Source organism: Orcinus orca, chromosome 19, assembly GCF_937001465.1.
Source record: "Orcinus orca chromosome 19, mOrcOrc1.1, whole genome shotgun sequence".
Classification (NCBI taxonomy): domain Eukaryota; kingdom Metazoa; phylum Chordata; class Mammalia; order Artiodactyla; family Delphinidae; genus Orcinus; species Orcinus orca.
The window spans coordinates 30,041,635-30,068,115 of record NC_064577.1 but is presented as its reverse complement, the minus strand read 5'-3'; the positions used below and the strand labels follow the sequence as shown (position 1 = coordinate 30,068,115).

General features: G+C 58.5%; 1 protein-coding gene and 1 long non-coding RNA gene across 6 annotated transcripts in view; one reads left to right on the top strand and one right to left on the bottom strand.

Moving 5' to 3' along the window:
• SEPTIN9 (septin 9) overlaps positions 1-26,481 on the bottom strand; it is a 165,826-nt gene that overhangs the window by 85,376 nt on the left and 53,969 nt on the right. Inside the window, exon 1 of one of the 5 annotated variants that reach the window (XM_004275525.4) lies at positions 19,110-19,242. The exons of the other annotated variants lie outside the window; for them this stretch is intronic. Within the exon in view, the coding sequence (XP_004275573.1) occupies positions 19,110-19,164 (55 nt within the window). The 5' untranslated portion in view covers positions 19,165-19,242. Of the gene's footprint in view, positions 1-19,109; positions 19,243-26,481 lie in introns of those variants that run through there. 5 annotated transcript variants of the gene reach the window in all.
• LOC105748284 (uncharacterized) lies at positions 19,681-25,243 on the top strand. Its single transcript, XR_007473296.1, has 2 exons — positions 19,681-21,522; positions 21,660-25,243. It is a non-coding gene; the product is annotated as an uncharacterized LOC105748284 (long non-coding RNA).

Below are 26,481 nucleotides of genomic sequence, written 5' to 3'. Positions count from 1 at the left end.
GCAAACCTCCCGTCGTCGTGCGCATGGGGGTCGAGGCAGGAGCAGCCTGGATCTGGGCCTGTTTAAGGAGGAATGTGCCGCACACAAGAGGCCATTGTGAGGGCCCCCGCTCTGACCACAGGCACGCTGCCTGCCCGCAAACCTCTCCCCGCTCCAGGAACACTTCCTGGATCACACCGCGGGCCTCAGTCTGGGGAGGGGACACGGGCTGAGCCACAAAGCCCTGCTGCAGCCTGGGACAAATGTCACGCAAAGAAATGTTAGAGAACAAGGTCAAAACAAAGCCAGGGTCAGCTCCAGTGGAAGGAGCAACGTGGCCACTGCCCAGCTCAGGGGTCTGATTCTGGGCTCAGGCTCCAGGAGCATGGCCCTGGTGAAACTGAGTGTCTTCCAGGCGGCAGCAAAGCAGGTTCTGTCCTGAGAAACAATGGCGACCTGGGAGCCAGGCTGAGACACCCAGGAAACACAGGGTGCCAGGCGAAGGACACCTCCTTGCTCCCTGGCCTGAGGCTGCAGGGAAAGGTCACAGGAAAAGTCAACCCCGAAGCTAAGTGCATGGGCCATCAGACTCACAGAGTGAGTCCGGAGCGTGTGCGACCCCTGGGGTGGGCTGGAGGCAACCCCCCAGTTCCTGCTCTCCCGCGAGGACAGGGAGCTGGGGCTGCAGCTGGGGGGACAAGCTCCCTCCAGGGCAGCAGGGAAGATGGAACAGGAATCGGTGGGCCAACGGGCCGGTCCCTGAAATAACAATCCTCCGGAGGAAAGGAACCCAAGGCCACAAAAGCAAGATCTGGTCCAGGCGAAAGAACAAATTCACTGGGGAAACCGGGCAGGGCAGGGCAAGGGGGACAATCCCAGGCAGAGGGCAGGGCAGGACAAAGGCCCTGCGTGCCTCGGATGAGCCGAGAGCTGGCCAGACGTGGGGGCCTTGCAGCCTGGATGCACGTCGGACTCTTACTTTCAGGGCCTAATGCAGGGGCTCAAACAGGGGGCGGCACAACCACAGCCACCTCCGGGCATCTGCTTCCCCATGTGCTGAGGCGCTGACACAGTGGTGCCCGGGCAGCTATCACGACTGTTGTTGGTATAACTGCCCTCTGTGTGTGCACCCCGGGGGGTGGGTGTGCACACGTGCACGTGTGGTCACCCCACTGGTGGCCGAGGCTGCACGTGCCTTACCCGTGTCCATCACACCCACGGCCAGTATCTTCCCTTGTGCTCGAGGGCCTCCCCCGGCGCCCCCCCTGGTGCCCAGGCCCGGAAGGCAGGAAGGGGTTAACAGTGCTTCCCTGGCACACAGCCTTTAGGCAGTAACTGGAGGTTAAACACTCTGGGGGGCTTGGTGCAGGGTCCCCCAGCACTCCCATGCCTGGGGACCACCTGGGATCACCTCCCACCTGAATCCTTGTCTCAGGAACTGCCTGGGGGCGGGCAGTGGAGGAGGGGCAGGGCTGAGAGGGCAGGTGAGAGCAGGTGCGGGGCGGCAGGCTCAGGGCAGGGAAGAGGATGCAGATGGGGAAAGTGGGAGGGGGTGTCCTCAGGAAGAAAAATAGTCCAAAAGGAAGGGCTTAAAATAGACACAGTGGCTAAGCAGAGCCTGGACAGGGACACCAGTAAACAGCACTGTCAGCGGGTGGCCCTGGGTTTCCCACTGAGAAACACAAGAAACCAGCCAAAGCCCAAACAAAGGAAGAGACAAGGCCCAGCCTGGCACTCACAGCTCAGAATCCTCCCCTTGGGCCTCTCCCCTGCCCTCCCTGGGCAGGCCTGGCTGGGCTGCGAACCCTGTCCAGTGCCAGCCCCGTCCTGCTTCCCGCTCCGGCTCCGGGTCCCGGCGTGCTGGCCGAGGGCACCGGCCGCCCTGGGCTCAGCTGCACACGTGGCTGAAGGCGGCACACAGCCCCTGCTCCGGGCCCTGCCCAGACGCAGGCCTGCATCTCAGCACCCTGCACAGTCCCGCAGGGATGGCCGGTGCGCTCTGGACGACAGCACCAAGATGAGCCACTTTCACTCGGCCCTGAGGGGCCATGCGGGGCACGCCCAGTGTCCCTGAGAACTGGAGGTTCCCCGGGGGGTCTTAGCGCCCAGGTGAAAGATGTGAGGTCACCCCTCCACCCTGCAACTTATTTTGAGGACTGTCTTTTACTTCGGCTGTTAGGACACGGGCACCCCAGGGGGCCTTCCTGCTTCTCACAGCCTCCCCCTCAGGAGCCCTGGCCCACGGCCCACCCTGGAACAGCGACGTGGGAAGGAGGTCTGCCGTGCCTGCCAGTTGGGTTCCCAAGTTGGGCCAAGAGAAAGCAACAGGCCCCCTCCTCCCTTCCCAGGCTGCCACTCACCGCAGGGGGACCCTCCGCGCAGCCCTTCCCGCCCATGACATTTCCAGGCACAAAAAGAGCGCAAAGGTGATCCCTGGCCCCCTCAACTCGGGACACGAACAAGACCCCTCACAACGAGCAGGGAGCCCAGTGGCAGCTGTGGTCAACAGCCAGCCCTCGGATTCCAGACCTTCTCTTAATCCCCAAATTCATTACGTTAACTTCTCCCTGGAAAAAGTTCCCTAGCGCCCTGACCAGCAAGGACACAGGCAGAACCAGCCCTCCCCAGCCCAGCTACACAGTGTAATCCACCCAGAATGGGTCCTGTCCGATTCCTTCCCAGGGCTTCCAAACCTCATGCCGTCTGCAGAGGACACCGGTCCAACAGTGGCCCCCAAAATGGTCTGAGTCCTAACTCCCAGAACCTGTGAACGTGATGTGGGAAAAGGGTATTTGCAGATGTAATTAAGGCAAGGATCTCGAAGTGAGATCATCCCCCATTAGGGTGGGCCCTAACTCCAAGACAGGTGTCCTCGTAAGAGACAGAAAGGAAGACACACAGAGGAGAAGGCCGTGTGAAGGTGCAGGGACGCGTACACAAGCCAAGGGACGCCGAGGATTCTCGGGTCACTGGAAACTGGGAGAGGGGCCTGGAAGAGGCTCTCACTCGGAGTCCCCAGAAGGAACCAATGCTGCCCACACCCGACATCCGACTTCTGGCCTCTAGACCTGGGAGCGACCAACCACACTGCTATGTTTGAAGCTCCCCAGTCTGTGGCACTTTGCAGCCGCAGGAAATTCACGCATCAAGAGAACAGATTTTTCGGCTGCCGTGGCCTTTCTCTTCAGCCTCCTCAGCCTCTGTTGATGCCAAAGCTACTTTCCGCAGTGACTCACCAGCTCGGGGAGGGGCACATGGGTGCCCTGGAATCGGGCTGGCCGGCAGGAAGGACCTCTCCCCGCTCAGCCTGCGTCAGCCATCAGGTCACCCCAGACCTTCACAGCTGCCAACGCCTGGGCCAGCAGCCCCTTCCTGCCGCTGGCTGCCCGCTGGCCTCAGAGCCTCGCCCCCGTCTTCCTGGGGCAGGGCCCTTGTGTCCAGCCCACCTGGGACGTCCCAGCTCACACCCGTTGTTCCACTGTCATCCATCAGGGCGCCCTGTTCATTCCCAACAGGATCCCCATCGGGGCAATGAATTATCTGGTTGGCCTACCTAAGGCGGGTTCATTACCCGTGTTCCCCTCCCTGCCGTCAGAGAAGGGTCTTGGGGTGACGGCTCTCAGGGTCGGGGAGCAACCTGACAGTGGAGACCCTGGCAGGCACCATGGGACAGCCACATAGCAACTTCTGCTTCAGGAAATCTCTCAACACAGAGAAAAACCACAGCAAACGCTCCGAGGAAGCCACTTCTCAGCCTGGGGCCGCTTCTCGCTCCGGCCATCTACCGGTCCCCCTGGTTCTGGCGACACCGGGGTCATTCCGGGCAGACTTTAACAGTCACCCTAAGACACTGGACTTCCTTCTTTCCTCGATGAAGTTAAAGTTATGGGAACATGAGCACATTTAGACCCATCTGTCCTCCCCCTCTTAGGCCAGCTGTGGGCTCTCTCCACTAAAAGGACAGACGGAACGGGGCTTCGGAACGGGGCTGAAGCCGCGTGTGAGGAGATGCGGGCCAGATAGGGGAAGAATTTCCTGACCCAGGGTGGGGACGCTGGGGGTGGTGGTGACCAGGCTTCCTGAAAGGCCGAGGAGGAGGGCCTAGGTGCAGCCCAGCCTGCGGGGAGAGGAGGGGACAGAGGACCTTTCTGGCCTCCGAGGGTCAAAGGTCCCCTGATAAATGGCAGCGAAGGAGGGCAGGAGGGAGCCCCTGGGAGGGGACTGACTTCGAAACCAAAGCCACGGGCTGCAGCTCCGAGGGCTCAAAGGTTACAGGGCCCTTTAATCCGCAACGCCCCTCTGGGCTGCCCCGGAAGCCCCGGCTCCAGGTTGGAGCACAGCCCCTCCCCCAACAGGAGGGTTCCGCTCCCCCAGCCCCACCCCCACCCCCGACCACAGAGCAAGGATCATCCCGTCCAAGAAAAGACTCTGCGAACAAGCTGGCCTGCTCTCAGCCGCCCGCGCCCCTGCTGGCTCTTTCCCACACGACTGAGCTGGGCGCAGAGCAGGACCCCAGAGCCCCCGGGTGCACCCGGTGGTCTCAGCTCCACGGCACCGGGCTGGGCTGCCAGGCTGCTGGTCAGCGTGACAGTCCATCCTGGTGGAGCTGCTGTTCCCTCCTCTGTTCTCAGCATAGCGGGTGGTGGCTCTTCCCTATCCACCGGGAAGAGGAACCATCCTGCTGACTGATGCAGGAAATGGTAGAAACACTTAAAAATGCAAAAAAAAAAACCCCAAAACAAAACCCTAATACCAGGGGCTGCTGGGCCCAGCTGGAGCCCTCCATTCATCACGCCAGAGGGACAGTTGCAGCTCTCTGCGCTGTGGCCTGAGGGCGGGCGCAGGCGGGTGCTGCCCAGGCCCATATGAGTTCTGGCCTAATTACAGGGGACGGTGACCCTAGAGAGCAGAGTTCAGGCCCCGGTCAGAGCAGCAGTCAGGAGTCCAGCTGCTCCCCAGGCCTCCCGAGGAATGGAGCGGGTCACAGCGCATGACCCCAAACTAGCCAAGCTCCGCTGGGCGAGAGGACGGAGCCTCCGTGACCGCAAAGCCCTGCAGGCACGAAGGCCGACTCGGGGGTCCAGGAGGGCTTGGCCTCTACCCTCAGGACACAGGGGTAGAGGGGGCTTGCAGAGAAGAAGAGTCCAGAAAACTGACAGGAGGAAGTGGGCTTGTTGTGTGACACAGGCCACGGCTGGACCTTGAGGACATTCTGGAAGGGGCTCCCAGGGGCTGCCCAGCTGTTCCAAAGAGCCCTGGTGGGGCCTGAGGGAGGCCACCTCCGGGGCTCCTCTCGAGGCCTTACCGGGCTCTCACCAGGAACGGCCAGATCCTGGCCGACTCCACACAGCCACCTGGAACTCGGGGAGAACCCTGGAAACCGAAAGCGAGCCAGGCAAGGCCTCTAGGCCCGGCTGCACCCCCAGGCAGAGGATCGGAGACGGGGCACCCTCACGCTCGGTGGATACAGACGGGGAGGCCGAGGCCCGCGGAGACCATCGGTCAAAGTCACGCCATTAAGCCCGTCCAAGCCTGGTCTCCCGGCTCGCACCCAGACACTCTGCTGCCCCCAAGGAGGGCTGATGCAGAGGGCAAATGGGGCCCCCCCAAAGACTGTTCCGTGTCCTAACCCCCAGAAGCCGTGCACGTGACCTTATTTGGAAATAGGGTCTTTAAAGATATAATTAAGAGCCTTGAGATTAGATTACCCTGGATTTAGGATGGATCCAAAATCTGAGAGTGAGTGTCCTCATAAAAGCAGAGACAGGGCTTCCCTGGTGGCGCAGTGGTTAAGAATCCGCCTGCCAATGCAAGGGACACGGGTTTGAGCCCTGGTCCGGGAAGATCTCACATGACGCGGAGCAACTAAGCCCGTGCGCCACAACTACTGAGCCCACACACCACAACTACTGAAGCCTGCATGCCTAGAGCCCGTACTCCGCAACAAGAGAAGCCACCACAATGGGAAGCCCGCACACAAGAGTAGCCCGCGCTCGCCGCAACTAGAGAAAACCCACGCGCAGCAACGAAGACCCAACGCAGCCAAAAATAAGTCAATAAATAAATTTATTTTTTAAAAAAAGGCAGAGAGAGAGACATGGAGGCACAGGGAGCAGAGACTGGGGGGATGTGTCTACTAGTCAAGGGCACCACGGTTCGCCAGCCCCTCCAGGAGCTGGGGGGAGAGGCTGGGCAGGAGGAACCAGCCCCACTCACACCTTGAATTTGGACTTTCTGGACTCAGAACTGTGCTTTAAGCCCCCAGCCTGTGGTCTTTGCTGCAGCCACAGGACACTCACATGCTCCTTCGGACTCCCAGCCCCTCACCCATCTCTGCCCCCCGCCTCTGAACTGGCCACACAGCTGTTCTGTTTTTCTGTTGCACCTTCCAGGGGCCACCCAGCCGCGGCTTCCAGGCAGCGACCCACTTATTCTTTTCTCTTTACGTTTGTTCTTTGAGCCTCTGAGTGTCCACCTGCCCCCCACAGGTTTAGGCAAAAACCTCCCGAAAGTCAGAACAGACCTGTCTTCCGGGCAGGGTGGGCACTGTGCCCCGACCATTCTCGGAGGGTGACCAGCCTTAAATATGACCCTGTAAGGCGGCCTCTGGTCCACCCACACTTTCTTCCCAAGAGAGGAAGGGCCTCTGGGGCAGGCAGTGTGGGAGCCTTCCGCCACCGGCCTGCGCAGCTGCGGGTGGACAGGTGAACTACCCACACCCCGCAGAGCCACAGGCCCAAACTGACCACCTCTCAGTTCTGCTTCTGGCCTGAGGGAGAGGGAAAAGATGAGAGCTGTATACAGTAAACTCCAAACCCGCTGTGCCACAGAGTGCTCCGAGAGGCCCACCCCCGCCCCTACCGCCCAGTACCACCAACTCAGCCCCATAACCTCTGACCTGGCTGCCAGCCACGCGGGGCCCAAGCTGCCAATCACCACCTCCCCAATTCCCACCCTGCAAAGCCCCCGGACAGCCAGGCCCTTCCGGCCACCAGCTGCAGGGGCCATGGGGCAGAGAGGGCTAAGCCGCGCCTCATACACACACCAGGAAACTGCCCGGGTCCCCTACATCACCAGGGACACAACCAACCCCCCAGCCTGAAAGCTCCTGGGTGGGGGAGGTCCGGAGCAGCAGAGAGAAAGCGCCTTCAGGAAACAGGGCTGCAGGTGGGAGTAATTCTTTTCTTAACAAAAAATGGAGAATTTCAGCCAAGTTGTCCTCAGCAGAACTGCTAGGTGGAGGAGGGTCTGGAGGGGGGCGGTGCGCGGGGGGCTCTGCAGACAGCCCAGAGCGGAGGGCTGCCAGACGATGCAGAGTTGTCACGAGTACCGTCTACGCCCCACCCGAGCCAGGCAGCTGACCCCTCCGGCCTCAGCATCCTGGTCTCTTCCAGCTGGGACACCGAATGACCCCATGAGGGCCATTTTGGGGTCTGCCACCAGCTCCAAGTTTCTCTCATCGCTCCTGCGACACAGGCCCAGCAATTCCAAACACTCAGCAGAGCTGGAGGGGCCCGGCCAGCCCACCTCCCATCTGGGCCGAGGTCGAGGACCAAGGCTCTGGCCACATTCCTCTGCAGCCGAACATGCAGCTGCCGGCGGTGCCTGCAGAGGTGGTCCCACAGCCTGCGCGCTTGGGCAAAAGCTTCACTCCACCCAGCACCCCAACCCAGAGCTGGAAAGAGCCAGTGGGACCCAGGGGTCCTGGCTCGGCCGCCATCAGCCAGGGGACTAGTCACTTTGAGTCTCTCAAACTGGGCTGGGAGATCGGGTTGGGTGAATTGTTTTTCTTTTTGACAATGAACTTTAAAAACTAATATCTATTGCTCTTTTCCTGACTCTAAAAGCAATACAGAAAATGTATGTGCAACGCAGGAAATCTGCAAAACACGGAGAAACGAGGGGAAAAACGTATATAAACCCATGACCCAGATAACCACTATCAATAGTTTGGCAAACGTCCTTCCAATCTTTTCACTGAGGGTATATATAAATATTTTGAAAGCAGGCTCGTGGAGACACGGCTCCAGGCTTTTCTCCTGCAGCATCCCGCAGCCCACATCTCTATACATTCTTGCACTCGTTATCCAAATTCCTTTGTGGTTCTAAAGTTCTGGTTCCAGATCATTCTCAGCTCCAACTGATGATGAGAATCATTCCTGGAGCTTGTTAAAAAATAGACCGGGGCTTCCCTGGTGGCGCAGTGGTTGAGAGTCCACCTGCCGATGCAGGGGACGCGGGTTCGTGCCCCGGTCCCGGAAGATCCCACGTGCCGCGGAGCGGCTGGGCCCGGGAGCCATGGCCGCTGAGCCTATGCGTCCGGAGCCTGTGCTCTGCAACGGAAGAGGCCACAACAGTGAGAAGCCTGCGTACCACAAAAAAAAATAATAATAAAAAATAAAAAATAGACTGTCCCCGCCTCCTGGAGGTTCTGTCAGGAAGGATGGGTGGGCCTGGCACCCCAGGGTATGTCTGGGGGGCAGGTGGGTGAGGACCTCTGCCCTCCCGTGGGCTCACAAGCCTTCTCTCCATCCCCCTCCTGAGAATCCTACAAGAAGGAAACCCTAAGCACCCCAGGCCAGCAGCTCTGCCCGCCCCACCTTCCCCTAAGGCACCCAAGGTCCAGCCTCAGCTGCCACATTCAGCCCCTGGGTCGGTCAGAGACCAAAGGATGTACACTGGGCTCTGCTGGGGCAAAGGCCCGTGTGACGAGGGGGCATGTCAGTCACAAGGCCCCCAAACCTGCCCAAGGCCCGCAGTACGTGCACCTTAGAGAAGGTCAAAGCCACCCAGGGCCTCCAGGCTAACTCACCTGCCCCAGGAAACAGGCAGGAGAGAGGCCCAGTGCTAGCGTCCAGTGCCCCAGCCAGCCTCCAGCCAGCCTCCCCCTCCTCCCTAGAATGGCCATCACATTCCTCCCAATAGGCTCTCACCCGCCTGAGGGCAGGAGCCAGGCTCGTCCAGGTCGGCCCCTGCTACACACTGAATGTGCTCTCCGCTGATTCACAAGTTGAATGCTACCCCTCAAGGTGATGATATTAGGAGGTGGGGGCCTTGGGGGTGATTAGGTCACGAGGGTGGAGCCCTCGTCATGGGATTAGCACTCTTATAAAAGAGACCCCTGAGAGTTCTCTCTCCCCTTCCGACCTGTGCAGACACGGTGAGAAGATGCCATCTATGAAATGAATCTGTCGGAGTCTTGATCTCGGATGTCCAGCCTCCAGAACTGAGAGAAGTACACGTGTGCTGTGTCAGCCGCCCAGTCCGTGGTCTTTTTGTTACAGACGAAGACAGTTCCACTTTCCACTAGGGCCTTGGGCCCTGCCTGGAATGTCCTATGAGTCTCTAAAAAGTGTTTGTTGCCTTGAATCTTTAATAGTCAATGTTTACTGAGTGCTCACCACACCACCCTAAGGGCTTTTGTTACATTAGCTCATTCACTTCCCATCATCTCCAGGAGACGGAGAGATTTCACTCTCATCCCCATTTTAGAGATGGGAAACCGAGGCACAGAGAGCCTAACGACCAGCCCAACATCACAGCGTGGGCAAGGGTGAAGCCGAACTGAGCCAGCATGCTGAACCGTCCCACCGCACTGCCTCCAAACCCCACCCCGCCCCCTAAAAACCAGGCTCTAAAATCGTACAGCGCCTGCTACACACCAGCACTGTACCTGTACCGTGCTGAGCCCCAGACACACACCTGCAAGATGGGCCCTGGGATTCCCACGTCACAAACGTGGTCATGGAGCTGGAAAGCAACGAGGCAGGGATGGGAGCAGAGGGAACCCCTGCCAGACCCCAGCCTCTGGACAAACAGCTGTCGCCACCCACCACTGCCAGGTAGACTGAGATTTCCATCCCGGCCAGGCAGGGTCAGCCCCGTGAGGTGGCAGAGGCAAGGGCCGGGGGCAGGTGCACCGGGGTCTGCCTTCCAGCGTGGCCTCGGGCCAGCCATGACCTGCATGACCTGTCCACCTTGCTGAGCTCCAGGAGGACCAAGAGCCCTTGATACAAGGCGCCCAGCCCGGGGCCTGGCATGTAGGAGGTGCTCAATAAGGAGACGGTTACGAAGAGCAAGAACCAGCACAGTCAAAGGAAGTACCTGTGAGAGAAGGGGGAACAGCTGGAAGGGCTGGGACTTGGGTCAGAGATAAAAAATTCAGGAGGGAGGCCAGAGCCCACCAGCTGGCTCCAGGGCAGCTGTTCGCAGGAGCCTGGCTCCATCTTCTAAATATTAGGAGAGATGTAAATATTTGAGTGCCACTCTCCTCCACTGCCCCCCACCCCGCCAAGCCCAGCCTCACTGGAGCTGCAGCCAGGGCAGGGGCAAGATTTCTGCGCTCACCAGTGTCCCCACCCCTCCCCCAGCTGCCCTCAAACTCCTCCTCCAGGGCCAGGAGCCGGGGTGGGGACAGCTACCAGGGAGGGAGGGGACACAACCCCACCTCTCCCCTCTCCTCTGCACTGCACCTGCAAAGGTATGAATGGGGCCTTCCCATTCTCACCCCCAAGGGGCCCCAGGGTTTCTTTTGTAGTTTAGCAGAAAAGCAAAGCAGCCCTTTCTGAGGTCTTCTGATGGAGGCCTGGGGAGTAAAGTTCGCCACTCCAGACCCACTCCACCCTCGCTACAGGAATACATCACGGGCCCCTCTCCCACCCGGATATGCACCACCCAAGTCCCTCCCAGCTCTCTGACCAGGAGGAAAGATAGAGTCTGGAGCCTCTTCATGCCCCAACCTATGCTTGAAAGCACAGGCCCCTCCCACCACCTCCCACCTCGGTGCCAAGGGCACCTGTGCCAGGTGTGGGCATAACAGTGTCTTCCAAACAAACTATGAGTTGACAGAAATTGCAACGGGAGCCAGCCAGCACCATCTGCCTGGAGACCTTACCTAGTAAACTCCTACCCAGCACTCTGCTTGGGTGTCCCTTCCTCCAGGAAGCCTTCCTGAACCTACCCCTCTCCTGGGCTCATGCCTGGACCCCCAGAACGTAGAACAGAGCTAGCACTTAGCTGGCGCCCACAGATAGCTGTTAAATAAACAAACGAATGAGCTGTCTCTCCCACCCTGGCCATCCTCCTCCTGGCCCACCAGAGACAGAGGGATTCCAGCACTTACTTCATTTTGAACTGAAAGGAAAAACCCAAACCCAGCTACTCCACAGAGCACTCCTCCCCTGATCTGTGATGGGGGACAGGAGGCAGGGGACAGCGGAGAAGGCCACCCCTCCGGGCCTGGGATGGAGCCAGGAAAACTGGTATGCTTTCACTGTAGATAATATCAGTCTCCAGGGGCTCAGGGCAGAGGCCTGGCCTACCCCTCACAGGGAAACTGCCCACCCACGTGGAAAGGAGGGCCAGAGAGACAGCCCTGCCCAAGGTCGGCTTTCTGCGCCCAGGGAGGGGCCAGCAGGGTCCAGGCTGAGATCCTGCCTAGGAGAGTCTGCAGAGCCAGAGACTGCTGGCCACTGATGGGCAGAACCAGAAACATCTCCATCTCACAGGAGACGGGGGAGGGGGCACGGTGAGGCAGCCCGAATCCAGGCCCACTCTGCCCCACTCTGCCTAGGACACCATGCCCCCTTCCTGCCCAAAAGTTCCATCAGTTAACGTCCCGCAGAGAGGGGGCCGTCTGTGTTCCAGTGGCTTCCTTCCCCACTCCCAGGGGGACCCTCAGCCACAGCACTTCCCACAAGGAGGTGCCCGGGATCCCCAGGCCGCCCCAGCGGCCAGCAGAGCCATAAGCCGGCGCTCCTCGTAAGGCAGGGGAAGGCTGCGGGTTGGAGGGTAGAAAGCCAGACAGAACTATCAAAAATGACTGGTCACTGGCTGCAAAAAGCTCAGAGTTCCAATCTCTCCTTGTTTGAGAGGGAAAAACCAGACCCAGGAACTCCCAGCTCAGTCTTATAAAGGCTCAGGAGGCAAGGCAAACCCCACTCCCTACCCCGGCCCTTCCCCCGCAAGACCCTCCTGAGGCCCTGGAGGTACACTTGCCCCCCATCTGTACCCAGGGAACACCCATCGAACCCCCAACCAGATGGTCCCTTGGAGGCTGTAGCCAGAGGACAAGTGGAATGGACAGGAGGTGGGGGCGGGGGTTACCTCTCCTGCCTCCCCTCCCCCATGCCACCTGGCCCTCCCAGGGTTTGAAGGCAGAGGCTCCCGCTCTTGGGGACAGGGACACAGGAAGCTCTAAGCCGTGTGTGGGGAGGGCACACCAATGTGTTCAAGGCCAGGTCCCTTGCAAAATCTCTGGATTTTGCAACTTGGGGCAGACATGGGCTTCCCCAGCTGGCCCAGAGACCCTGGTGGGCAGAGAAGGCTGGAGACTACGGGCGCTCAGCATCCCGGGAGGGGCTGTCAGAGACTCAGGAACATGAGACAGAGCGTCAACAGAGAAGAACACCAAACACAAAGATGACAGAGGCAGGTTGGAGCCTTATTCCCAGGGGCTGCCCCACCTCCCCTGCAGCCCCTGCTCTGTCCTATGGGGGGGGCTCGCTGTGTATATTCCAAGGCCACCATCCTCTTGACCCTTCGCCTAAATTTCTGGGCATTGGCAGCACTTTAAAAAACGACAACAAACTTGAAGCTTCTAGACCATCTCCTGGTCCAGGCTGAACGGAGCCCTCCGGGCTCCGTCCAGACCAAATTAAACAGCCGGAGCCCAGAAATGCCCCAGGCGCCGGGGGTGTCTAGGGGCCAAGCGCTGGGTCTGTTTGGCCAGAGAGATGACACGTCCTCAGCCCTCTGGAACCATGTGCCAGAGAGTTCCAGCCTGTTGGGTCTCATAACAACTCAGCCTCCAAATTTGGGAAAAACTGAGAGAGCGCTGGAAAGATAGCCACCGTCGGACCGTTTTTCCTCAGTGGCTTCGTCAAGAAAAAGCAAAGGAACTGGTCTCCTGGCTGGGTTTCTGGGATGAACCAAAAAACTGACATCCCCGGAGGCCCTCATCTCTGGTAAACCTGCAGCCCGGCACCCCTTACCCCCACCCCAGCCCACCCTTCTTACACACGCCACCAGGTCTACAGCACCTTGCACCCCCTGTTCCTGCCCAGCGGGAGCGCCTGGCCTGGCAGGAAGGTGGGGCTCCTGGCTTGAGGGCCACCATGGGTCCCCTGAGCCTGGCCCCCGGATCCTTGCTGCTGGCCCCGTGGTCCTGTCTGTACCCCAAGGAGACTCTTCTGATAGCAGCCAGCCCACCCCCAGCACGAGTGAGGGACGTTCAGCTGGGAACTGGGGGGCGGGGGGTGTGCAGTAATAGTGATGGCTGAGCTGAACCGTGGTAGGGGGCTTGATCTCGGAATGTGACAACACCCCTGAACTGTGAACATTCAAGGAAAAAGAGAAGGGGAGGCCCCATGCTGCTCAGCCAGTGCCAGGATGAGGGCCGCAGCACCCCTGAGGGGCATGCCAAGGCCACAGTCACCGAGCTGCGAAGTCCCCGGCCCCTGCAGGGCAAGCATGCCACCTGCACGTTAGTACTTCCTTGGCAACGTCCCAGCACGAATGAGCTGCCAGGCCACTGCTTCCACCAGCAGGACAGCCTCGCCCAGACGCGTGGCCTGAGCAAGTACCCACCATGTGCTGGGCACAGTGCTGGCCATGGCTGCCACTGAGCCTGGGGGCTCACACTCTGGTGGGCTCGTTCCTCCAGGCACAGAGGCCCCAGCCCGTGCCCAGGCACCCTGCCCCCGGCCCTCAGCCTCAGCGGGCGCAGGGGTGCAGACCTAACCAGCCCCCGGGGCGAGCTCGAGTCACAAAGCTCTGGCCTCTGAGCGCTGGCTCTCCCCACCAGCCCCAGATGGGATCATCCTCCTAGCTCCTGGTCTGCAACACAACCAGCTCCCAGTTACAACTCCCTTTCAGGAAGGCTGGCAGCCAGCAGAGCCACGGGCAGGCAGCCACACCCCACTGTCTTCAAAGTCGGATCGTCCAGCGTACGCCTGTGTCGCTGTCTGTAGGACGGGCCATTGGTCCACCCATCTGGGACGCTCTGGGGTGGGGGGATGCAGAGGAGACTGGAATGACCTCCCCAGTGAAGGAACCCTGCAGCCCACCTGACCCAAGCCTCCAAGCTCTGACAGTGAAAGAGCATGATGGGATGTCCACTGGGCCAGGGCCAGGGCTCCCACGCGGGCCGGCAGCCCAAGTATCTGCTGGACTCCGGGGGACCCCCGGGCAGGCTCCGAATCTGCTGTGCTGACCATGCTACACGGTCTCACTCACCGCCCCGTCACCACTCAGGGAGACCCTTGCCGGTGGCCTCTGAACCCCTCCCTTCCGTCACCCAGATTCCTGCATTTAGGCGTCCACGCCCACCCGTTTCTTGCAAATACCTGACCCCCCACCTCAAGCTCTGCTCCCGCGAGCAGGCACCAGGCTCAGGCTGTCAGCTGTCTCCCCAAGACGACCCGCGGGCAGCGGTGTTTATGACCCCATTCAACAGAAGGGGAAATTGAGGCTCAGGGGCCAAGACACCCTCCACCACCCAGCTGTCCAATGGCAGAGCGAGCCTGCCCTCCTAAGCATTACACCGCGCGGGGCTCCCAGCTGCCCTACCCATCACTTCCCCAAAGGCCCTCTCCCTTTGGAGGCAAACTCTGCCCACTTGTCTCTTTCAAACCGTCCTACGTGGACTTCCCTGGCGGTCCAGCAGTTGAGACTCCACGCTTCCACTGCCGAGGGCCCAGGTTCGAACCCTGGTTGGGAACTAAGATTCCACAAGCCACGCGGCACAACCAAAAAAACCAAAACAACAAAATACCTTCCTAGAGATCCATGTCCTCCAGGAAGCCTTCCCAGACTGACGCCCCACAGCACGGGGTGTCCTCCCTGCTGGACCCACCTCCCTGGCCCACGTCTGACCCTCAGCCCAGCCGATGACGGGGACGCTTCTGCCACCTGGCACGTGTGTGTCCGCCCTCTGCCTCACAATCAGGACGGTGGGTGAGCCTAGTCCCGGGCCCGGGACACGAGAGCAGCAGGCCAACGAAGCCGGTGGTGGTCAGAGCCGTCAGAGAGCCGTCCCCCCGTAGCTGAAAAGCAGGACTCGTCCCCCAAGAGTCCAGCAGAATGCCGGCAAGGCCGGCTCCTCTGGTCCACCAAGGAACCTCACGCCGCCATAGATCCTGTCTCCTGCCACCAGATGAGAACTGCGGGAGGCTGAATTCACAAGAGGTCTTGAGTCTTGCTGAAAAGCAGGACTCATCCCTCAAGAGGCCAACTGGCATTAATTAGGGGCAGATCTGCACCTGTCACAAAGCTAGGCCTTGTCCTCCTGGGAGGAAACGGGCCCCCGAATCCAGCCATCGAGGGAGCCCTTGTCCAGGAGGTGTCTGGGCTCCCAGACAAGCAGGTGCATCTGCATCGTCTCGTCTCCCCAGGAGACCCTCTCCCTGCTCTCTGCCCATTCTCACGCTCTGGGGCCTCGGGCCTGCTTGGGCTCCAGGACCTGGCTGGCAGGATCCTCGAGAAGACATTAGAGGGTTCAGAAGGGCAGACATGTCCTCTAGGCGGGAGAACAAGGCTCTGGGTCCGGAGCTCCTGGGTCCTGGGCCAGACTGTGTTTCAACCAACATCAAGGACTTTTAGGATTCTTTCTCCGTGTGCAAATCTGGTTACAGCAAACACTGCTAGGGAAAGTAGGCCAACAGCTAGCACTTGGAAGGGCTTTTGTTACACAAAGACCAGGGTTGTAATAGCGTTTGCGATAGCAGAGTTGGCCTGAGTTCACTAGAGAACACGCCGTTCCACTGCTCTGTGCCTGGCAGCCAGATAGGGGACTACGTCACCGCTCGGGCCACCCCATCACCCAGGGAGTGACGGGCGCGGAAGCCACCTGAGGCCCATCTTCAAACAGGGGGAAGCGGAAAAGGAGACTCTCTAAAAAAAAATCACATCAGCAAAACACAAAATACTTTTCTTGCCCCTAATATGAGGGTCTCCACGGAGCCCTGAGATCCTCCTTAGGGCGAGAGCAAAGACCAGTGTGGGAGGTTTGCATCCATGGAGGACACTGCCATCCTCTCAGTCCCCCGGGAGACCTGAATCCACAGACGTGTCCAAAATAGAAGACAGGCTGAATCCCCGTGCCACCTCGGTGATGGGATGAAGCTTAAAGATCTCGCCCTCAATTCTCCAGGGTGGGGAAGGGGATGGGCAGGAATAATGGGACGAAAAGAGAAGAGCGTTCCTCAGGGAAGGGGGTGGATGTGCCCGGGATGTGGGGCATCAGCAGAATTTAACGGTGGGCGCCCGCTCCATCCCCCCCACATGCATATCCACCCGGGGCAGCTATCTGTCTGCCCTGCAGGGCACGCTGCTCCAGCCCGGATACTGCCGTCGCCCCAAACCTCCAGGAAACACCCCATCAGAGCCCGTCGACCCCCGCTGCAGGATTCCAGTCTGCTCAGACGTACTGTCATCCCCAGCAACGCCGTGGCTCAGAACTCGCCTGGCTTTGGTGGTGGCCCCTGGGGCCTCCATCCTTCGGCCATCGACACGTGCTTCGAGACGGGGCCAAGTTCGCCAGCCTCAGGAACTATCGGGACTTTGACCCTACCTCGCGGAAACTGAGACGCGGAGTGGGCAGCCCGGGCGAGGCCCCCCACTGGCCCCAGAGAAACAGACCAGCACTTCGGCTCCGAACTCGACCACTCCGGCTGCCTCCCCAGGACGGTCCGGGCTCCCAGGGGATGGGCACACCTGGGCCTCCGTGGCCTCACCGTCCGACTGTGGCAAGCTGGCCCCTCTTTATGTCCCAGTCCTAACGGACCAGCTCATTCCGGCCTCCCCCGCTTCTGTCGCTGCCTGAACGCGCTCCTCCTTCTGCTGCAGTCAGACTGTGTCTCCTCCACACGACCTTCCTCTGCCCTGGCTCTGCCAGCCTGTATCACCCACTGCTGCTCTGGGTCAGACACTCGCCTCCTTTCCTGATCGCTCCTTCCCACGTCTCTCTGTTTGAGGCTATCAGCCCCAAAACCCAACTCCACTCCAAGTTCCTGGGGCTCTTAGGGAGGCCGCCTTTCTGGTCCCTAAGCTGGCCGTGCGGAGGCCACACACGCGCACCGGCGCATGTCCAGGTGCACTGGGGGGCGCTAACTCTCCTGTCTTCAGAGCACAACGGCTCTCCAGGGCACACAACGGAGAGGCTGACACACACAGGGAACCGGGGGGGGGGGGGGGTCCGAGGCCGCGCTCCCTAAGAGTGAGAAACCTCCCCCTGAAGGCACAGGGCTGCCAACTGCTGCACCAGGACAGTCTCAATGAGGCCATTGTCTCCAGCTAAATGACAGCCTGGAGAAGCCGCCTGGGAAGCAGCCGCAGAGGCCACCAGCGGCTCCAGATGGGGCACTTCGGGGTGAGGATGGAGTCGCACGCGGGGCCGGGAGGGAGGGGCACTAACTACCTACGTGGCACGAACTGTGACAGACCACACAACCCCCAAACCTCCTCCTGCCGATCCTGCTTCAGGGCTCCCATCTCATCCCCTGAAACCCCAGAAAGCTCCGCTTCCAGGTCAGGGACCGCAGGCCAACCTAACTCCCACAGGCCGCAGGAGAAAAGCACACACAGCGCGGAACCTGAAGGCGGCAGCAGTCTCCAGATGGGCCAGTTCTCCCGCTCGGACACTCAGGAGATGAAAGGCCCCTGAGGAGCTGCGGGAGGGCTGCTGGGGGCAAGCAGAAGGCGAAACAGAAGGAAGGAGACTCGGGGAACATGCTGGGTATGAGCATGCGCCCCAAGAGGTCCCGATGTTCGGGTACAAGCCATCACAGCTCTGCAGACCCACACTCCCCTTGTTCAGTGCCCAGTGTCAGAGTCGGAAAAGTGCTCCAACCACAGAGCCAGCCCCCAGCAGACCCATCCCTCGCACAGGGCAAGCCGGCCACTTGACCCCACCCCCTCCTGTCTCTCCACCCCCTGCTAAGCCAGTCCAGGCCCAGCCCAGAATCACCGCCTCTGGGGCTCTGCTGGGGACGCAGCCAAGCTCTGGTCCCGGAGAAGTGCCCCGCGCAGATGGGGCTGACCTCCGGTGGGCCACGTGCATGGCTGGGCTCTGGACCCCCAGAAGATCCCAGTCTTGATTCTGCCCTTGGGGGAGGGGCACCTCCCCGCAAGGCCTGGCACCTGGACGTCTGTTAACTCCTTTCGACCCAGTCTTCCCAAGGCCAGGTCCACCAGAGGGCTCTGCCCAAGGCTGCCTGGGAGCCCCTCCGAGGGGCGGGGGCTCCAGATCCCAGCAGAGGCAGACCCGCCCCTCAGAAATCCGGCCCCTAAGTGCTGGAGACTATTGTGTGAGCTTCCCTTCCGACCGCTTTATTTACTCCCAAGACGCAGGACGCAGAGCCACAGGCAGTCACGAGGACGCACGAAAGCCACACACACGAGCCCAGGACCCGGATGCCCTACCGCACCCGGCGGGAGAAGCCCCCCAAGTCTCTCAACACTTTGTAAACCCAGGAGGGGGGAGGGGACCAAAACGCGCTCCCAACCAGCAAGCAGGCCCCTCCTCCCCCCACAGCCGGACTCCGGGAGGACGAGGAGGATGTCCCCAGGCCCGGATGGGGGCCGATGGGACGCCCTCCTCTACACTCGCCGCGGCCTGGGCCGTGTCCACTCGGGTCCCTGCCCAGCCCGGATTCGGCTCAGCCCCGGCTCCGAAACTGGTGTGGGGGAGGGGGCTGTCCTGCGGGCGGGACGCGGGGGCGGGTAGCGAACTCCCCCAACCCGCCGCAGGGCCAGGGCCCCGAGGCCGACGGGGAGCGCGGGAGGGATAGGACTGAGCGACAGCTGAGAGGGAAACCGCGCGCCAGGGCCGTTTGAGGAAGCCCCGCGAACCCTCGAGGAGACTGTCGTCGCTCGGCAAACACAAACAACAATAAAAGGAAGGAAACCCAGCGGCAGCGCGCAGGGCGAGCGCAGGGGCCAGCGAGGGCGCGCGGTCCCCGTGTCCCCCTAACGGGGTGCTCCACGGAGGCGACGCGGGCGCGGGGCGGGGGGCGCGGCGGGAGGGCACCCCATCGGGGTCCTCCCTCCCCGTCTGCGCCCCCGTCTCGCCTGAGGTCCGCCCCGAGGGGCCCCCGAGCACGCCCGCGGCGCGGTGGCCGGCCGGCACCCACCTTCGAAGTCCGAAATGATCCCGTCCAGCTGCGCGTTGACCGCGGGGTCGGACATGGTGGCTCGCGGGCGGCGCGACGCGCGGAGGGCGGCGGCAATGAAGCGCCCCGGCCGGCACGGGCCCTGCGCGCTGGCTGGGGGGCCGCGCCCGCGCTCCCGCCGTGTAGAGCTGGCCGCCGGAGCCCCTCGGCCCCCGGGCTCGGCTGAATGAATGGGGGAGGCGGGCGGGCGCCGGCGCTCCCTGCTCCCCGCGCCGCCGCCCCGCCCCGCCCCCGCCTCCCGGGCGGATCAGGTTCCCGCACCCGCGGCCCGGCCTCCACTTCTCGCACTGGCTGCTCCGCCCGCCTGTCAAGGTTGGGCCTGGGGGGCTGGGACCCGAGCGGCCGCCGCGGGGACAGGCCGAGTCCCGGGCGCCCGACCCGAGAGCCCCCCTTCTACCCGCCTGGCCCGCGCCCAGGGGACGGCGACGGACGCGGCCCCGGCGCCCTCCCCCCCCGACGCCCCGCTGAGGCCAGATGTGGGCGGATGTGGAGGTCGGGCGGCGGCGCGGGGCCGGCGCCGAGGGGGGAAGAGATTCCTCCCCTTCCCTGGGGCGCAGGGTTCCTTCTGCGGGAGGTTTTATTTACGCAGCCAAACAAAGTTCGCCGCCGCCTTCCCGCGCGCAGCGCCTCCAAGGGTTAAGCGCTCGGACTGGCGGCCGGCAGGAGCCCAGCCTGTTGGCCAAGAGCCGAGGGGCGAGCGCCAGTCACGTGACCCGGGGCGGGGAGGGGGGGCGCCAAATCCCACCCTCTTGGGGCACCTCTCCAGCTGCTCCCTACCCCCAGCCCACCGCCCCCGAGGTCGCTGCTGCACCCTCGGGGGCGGTGTCAGAAAAGGCGCTGGCCCACCGGGGACGCGGGGCAGGGACGGAACACCCTTGTCAGAACCGCCAGGGACACGTGCCACTCCAACGCTGCACAACAAGGGGCTTCCTGAAGGCAGAGCGTAGACCCCGTGTTCTCCCTGGTAAGGCGCAGATATTTCAAAGTATCTGAAGGGAGGCGTTGGGGGAGGGGACGGGGAGCAAGGGGCCTGCCGGTGAGGCTCGGCCCCATCTGGCCCACACCTCAGGCCTGGCCTTGCCCTCCCGGCCAGTTAATTTCTACCCTTCTCCGTACATTCGACAAACATTGATTAAGCCCTATTACCTACAAGGCAGTCAGGTCCCAAGGGCTGGGGACAAAAGGATGGGCTGGAACTTGAAGAGCAGCCAGGAAGGGCCCTCCAGGTCTGGCACCAACAATGGGGGGAGGGGGTCTCTTCCAATCCCCCCAGCCAGTTAGGCACTCCTGCCTATCCTCCCATTTTCTTAGACCCAGGGCCTCTGCCCCAAGTCGGGGGCCTGTGTGAGAACAGCAGGGAAAGACGCTCTCTGAGCTGGTGGGCAATTCGGCAATACGGTGCCCTCCGGGTGGCATGCGAGTGCCCGAGAGCTTGTCCTGGGTCTCAGACTGGTCACTGCCACTCCCCTCCCAGCCCCCACGCCCCCAGTTCTGAAAGATCCCAAATGCGCAGGGGATGCTGAGGCCTGACCGCCATCCCGGTTAATCAGGGCCTCTTGCGGAGAGTGCAATGCGCTGGGCATGAGGAGATTTCTTAAGTTGATGAAATCGAGTCCTTCCTTTTTAAGAAAAGCAGTCTCTCCCTCCCCCATGCTTTGGATATTTTGAACTATTTTCAACCAAGTGAGTTTGTGGACAAGGAACTGCAAAACCACAGACATTTCAGATGTGCACACACCCTCTGCCTGGGAGCTGGGGTTTCAGAAATGGAGTCGCCACTGTCATTAATAGCACCGCGGGTGGCTTCCACACCAGCCCGGGGCATTTCTTGTCTGAAAACCAGCACCTGGGCCCACCCGACAGTCCAATCTTCTGGCCACCTGCCCACCCAGTATTTGGGGGTTTGGTGGTCCACTGCCTCTAAGAAACAGCCTAATGCCATAACCCCCTGGGAAGATGCTGGGTCTCAGAGACAGGACAGCATCCAGCCTGGGCCACAGCGTTACTCTCCAGTGTTTTTATAAAAAGCACCTGGCGCGCGTAGACACACCCATGCGATTGTTCTTCCAGGGCGCTGGCCTGGAGTTCTACCAGATTCGAATAGGTTGGCTTATTGTGCATTATTCACTTCCATTCACAGTGGAGCTAAACATACTTAAGCTTATCTCCTCAGGGAGCCCAGCCAGGGTGCATGCCTCACCAAAATGCTCCCCTGTGGGAACCCAAAGGACAATGGCAGGAGGGAGCGGACCTCCGAGGCCAGAACGTTGGCAGGACTGTGCTCCAGACCCCGTCCAGTCCATCCCCCTGCCTGCCTCTGGCCCCCCTTCACTTAACCACTGAGGCTGCCGTTGCCAGGCCTAGACACCTCCAGGTAAGGAGATTCCCCCCTGTTCCCTGAGGAAACCGACCCCGGCACTTGGCCACACTCCCAGCCAGGAAGTTCACCCTTGTATCTAACCAACCGCTCTAATTGTACATCATTTATTTCCTCTTTTTTTCTGTCCTCAGAGGAGATGGGAAACAGCTGGGCACCACCCTTCGAGTAATAATTACCTCCTCCAAACTCGAAGACAATCCAGTTGCTCCTTGGCCTTCTCTTCCTCAGCTTAAATCATCTGTCCCCGGCCCTTTAATCATCCCCCATCCTTTGATCACTCTGATGACTGTGTCCAAAGTGGGGCTCCAGGACTTTAATAAGGCCTGATCCCTGTAGGATGGGGAGAGTGCCCTGACCCCCTGTCCCAGGGCATGAGCAGTCAGGGCCGGGGTCTGGACAGACAATCCGGGTAGGGGCGCTGGGCAGATAAGATCAGCAGCAGCAGAAAAGGGAAGAAAATGAGCTTAAATTTGGCGAGAGCAAAAGAACTGCAATGCGTCCAAATTCTGTGATGGTGCGCTCTCCCAAGGCCATGGGGGAAGGCAAGACCGTTTGTAGGCCTGGCCCAAGGGGAAGGTGTGATCAGGGGAACATCAGAGGGGCCACCTACCTCACAGGTCCACCATAAGACATGTAGTGGGGTGCATGGTGGGCCCCCCAAAAGCTATGTCCATTCCGAACCTCAGAATGAGACCTGACTTGGTGTAAGGATCTTTGCAGACGAATGAAGCTAAGGGTCTTGAGACAAGATCACCCTGGATTAGAGTGAGCCCTGAATCCAATGACCAGTGTCCTTATAGAGACCAAAAAGGAGAAGACACAGAGGCGCAGAGAAAAGGGCCTCGTGAAATCAGAGGCAGGGATGGGAGTGACGCAGCCACAAATCAAGTAACACTTGGGACCCCAGAAGCTGGAAGCAACAGGACGCTTCCCCAGAGCCTTCGGAGACAGCTTGCCCTGCTGACACCTTGAGTTCAGGCTCCTGGCCTCCAACTGAGGGAGAATAATTTTTTGTCCTGTTAAGCCCCTCCCAGTTTGTGGTTCTTTGTTACAGCAGCCCCAGGACACTCCTACAGACCTTAAACTCCCATCTGAATCATCCCTTTAGGCCAAAGCTGCCTCTCGCAAAGATGTCTCAAAGCCCCAAATCCTGCAGTCGGCAGTGAACGCTGGCCAGCAGGTGGCAGTCCCGAGGGGGCTCGGGGGCACTCAGACAGCAAGTTTTCATCAGAAAAGCTGGAGGCCAGGGCTGGGTGAGAAAGGTATAAATATGAAGCCTTTCTGGAGATGGAAGGAGCAGGCCTGAAGGGAAACCCCACAGGTCCAGCCCAGGTGGAGTGACCCTTGCAAAGCATGGGGAGAACGGGAGGAGGAAGTAGATGGGCGGAAACAGCCATTTGGCTCACCCATCAGTACCCCTGACCCCACACTCCAGGGGGGTGGCATGGGGAGCAGAGGGAGGATGGTGGCTCTTTGCCCAGCGAAACCAGGCCTTTGGACCGGACAGCCCATGCAGTGGACCATCTGGCTCCTCTGGGGCAGGGGCCATATGGTCTCAGCTCTACGTGCACCTAGCGCCCCGCAGGGCCTCCCTGAGCCCCAGAGCCTCGGGTCCATCAGCTGCTGAGCCTTCCACAGCCCCCAAGCCCCTTCAGCCCACCATCTCGGTAAACGGCACCAGCATCTACCCAGCCGCTCAAGCCAAATATCAAGGCGTCACCCTCGAGTTCTCCCTTTCCCTCCCCGCCACATCCAAGCCATCAGGAAGGGTCTGCCTCAAATATCCGTGCATCAGTCTACGTCCCTCCTCAAGTTCCCCCTCTCCAGCCCACCCCCTCTGCCAGAGGTATGCTGCCTAAGGTTTAACAACCGGCAAAACAACTCTACCTGATGTGTGGCATTGGCCTATTTCTGTGGTGTAAGTATTCCCATCTTGGCCAGTTTGGGGCTACCAATGAGACACCGTTGAAACTGGGGCTGGATATCGTTTATATGTGGAATCTAAAAAATGGTACAAATGAACTTATTTACAAAACAGAAATAGAATTACAGATGTAGAAAACAAACTTATGGTTACTGGGGGGAAGGGTGGGGAGGGATAAATTGGGAGATTGGGATTGACATATACATACTACTATATATAAAATAGATAACTATTAAGGACTCACTGTAGAGCACAGGGAACTCTACTCAATACTCTGTAATGACCTGTACGGGAAAAGAATCTAAAAAAGAGTGGATATGTGTATATGTATAACCAAACCACTTTGCTGTACACCTGAGATGAACACAATGTAAATCAACTATACTCCAATAAAAATTAATTAAAAAAGCAAAAAAGAAACTGGGGCTGGGAAGAGATTGCAGTAGCTGCCGTTATATAGTGTTTCTACCATAGAGATACAGCAGAGGTGAAGAACTCGAGAACAAAGATGACCCGTTCATCTATCGTTGGACATTTAGGTTGTTTCCCTGTCCTGGCTATTGTAAATAGTGCTGCAGTGAACACTGGGGTACATGTGTCCTTTTGAATTATGGTTTTCTCAGGGTATATGCCCAGTGGTGGGATTGCTGGGTCATATGGTAGTTCTATTTCTAGTTTTTTAAGGAACCTCCATACTGTTCTCCATGGTGGCTGTATCAGCATTCCCACCGATGGTGCAAAAGGGTTCCCTTGTCTTCACACCCTCTCCAGCATTTATTGTTTGTAGATTTTTTGATGATGGCCATTCTGACCAGTGTGAGGCGATACCTCATTGTAGTTTTGATTTGCATTTCTCTAATAGTAATGTTGAACATCTTTTCAAGTGCCTCTTGGCCCTCTGTATGTCTTCTTTGGTGAAATGTCTATTTAGGTCTTCTGCCCGTTTTTTAATTGGGTTGTTTGTTTTTTTGATATTGAGCTCCATGAGCTGTTTGTGTTTTGGAAATTAATCCTTTGTCCGTTGCTTCATTTGCAAATATTTTCTCCTATTATGAGGGTTGTCTTTTCCTCTTGTTTATGGTTTCCTTTGCTGTGCAAAAGCTTTTAAGTTTAATTAGGTCCCATTTGTTTATTTTTGTTTTTATTTTCATTACTCTAGGAGGTGGGTGAAAAAAGATCTTGCTGTGGTTTATGACAAAGAGTGTTTTTCCTATGTTTTCCTGTAAGGGTTTTATAGTGTCCGGTCTTAAATTTAGGTCTTTAATCCATCTGGAGTTAAGATGTGATACGTATATACAATGGAATATTACTCAGCCATAAAAAGGAACAAAATTGGGCCATTTGTAGAGATGTGGATGGACCTAGAGTCTGTCATACAGAGTGAAGTAAGCCAGCAAAAGAAAAATAAATATCATATATTAACGCATATATGTGGAATCTAGAAAAATGGTACAGATGAACCTCTTTGTAGGGCAGAAATAGAGACACAGATGTAGAGAACAGACATGTGGACACAGAGAGGGAAGGGGAGGGTGGGACGAATTGGGAGATTAGGTTTGACATAAATACACTACCATGTATAAAACAGATAGCTAGTGGGAACCTGCTATACAGCACTGGGAGCTCAGCTCGGTGCTCTGTGACGACCTAGATGGGTGGGATGTGTGTGGGGGGGGAAGGAGGTCCAAGAGGGAGGGGATATAGGTATACATATAGCTGATTCACTTCGTTGTACGGCAGAACCTAACAGAACATTGTAAAGCAATTTTACCCCAATAAATAAATAAATAAACTCAAAAAGAACAAAGATGATGGTTAAATGTAGTAAGATACTTCGGAAGGGGTGAGCTCTGTGTATTATTTTTGTTCTTAATATAATTACTTGTAAGTAATTTAATTCATACCATATACATCTACGATTTAATTTTATAATTTTTTCTAATAGAGCGATGCATTTTTATTGTGGTAAAATATATATAATATAAAATGTGGGGCTTCCCTGGTGGCGCAGTGGTTGAGAGTCCGCCTGCCGATGCAGGGGACGCGAGTTCGTGCCCCGGTCCAGGAGGATCCCACATGCCGCGGAGCGGCTGGGCCCGTGAGCCATGGCTGCTGGGCCTGCGCATCCGGAGCCTGTGCTCCGCAACGGGAGAGGCCACAACAGTGAGAGGCCCGCGTACCGCAAAAAAAAAAAAAAAAAAAAAATCTACCATTTCAAACACCTTTAAGTGTACAGTTCAGTGGCACTAAGTGCATTCACGCTGTTGTGCAACCATCACCCCCGTCCATTTCCAAAACTGTCTTCTTCATCCCAAACTGAAACTCTACTCTCATTAAACAGGAACTCCCCGTTTCCCCCTCCTCGCCCCAGGCCCTGGCAACCACCATGCTACTTGCTGTCTCTACAAATTTGACTACACAAGGTACCTCATGTAAGGTGGAATCGTAATATTTGTCCTTGTGTCTGGCGTATTCCATTTAGTGTAATGTCTTCAACTTTTGTTATTCTAGGTACACGTTTTGGCGTGTGTCAGAAACTCCTTCTTATAGGCTGAATAGTATTCCATTGTACGCATATACCATATTTTGTTTATCCATTCATCCATCGATGGACACTTGGGATGCTTCCACCTTCTGGCTATTGTGGATCATGCTGCTACGAGCATGGGCGTACAAACATGTCTTTGAGTCTCTGCACTTAATTCTTTTGGGGGTATACTCAGAGATGGAATTGCTGGATTGTACGATAATTCCACAGAATTTAATTTTAAATAATTTATTTTCGAGCGTATGTTTTTCATAAAACATACATTGTATGAAATGGAAATCACGTATTTTATATTCTATACACTTAATATATAATTAAAATTTTAATAATGACTGTGCTTAACAACTGGCTCGTGCCCTGCCGTGGTCCCCTCCCCTGCATTCCTGCAAATCCTCCCAACTGACCTGCTTGTTCTGCTCTCACTTCCCTTCCCTAGAAATCACGGCGAGGCTTTAAAAGTGGGATGAGACTACGTCACCTC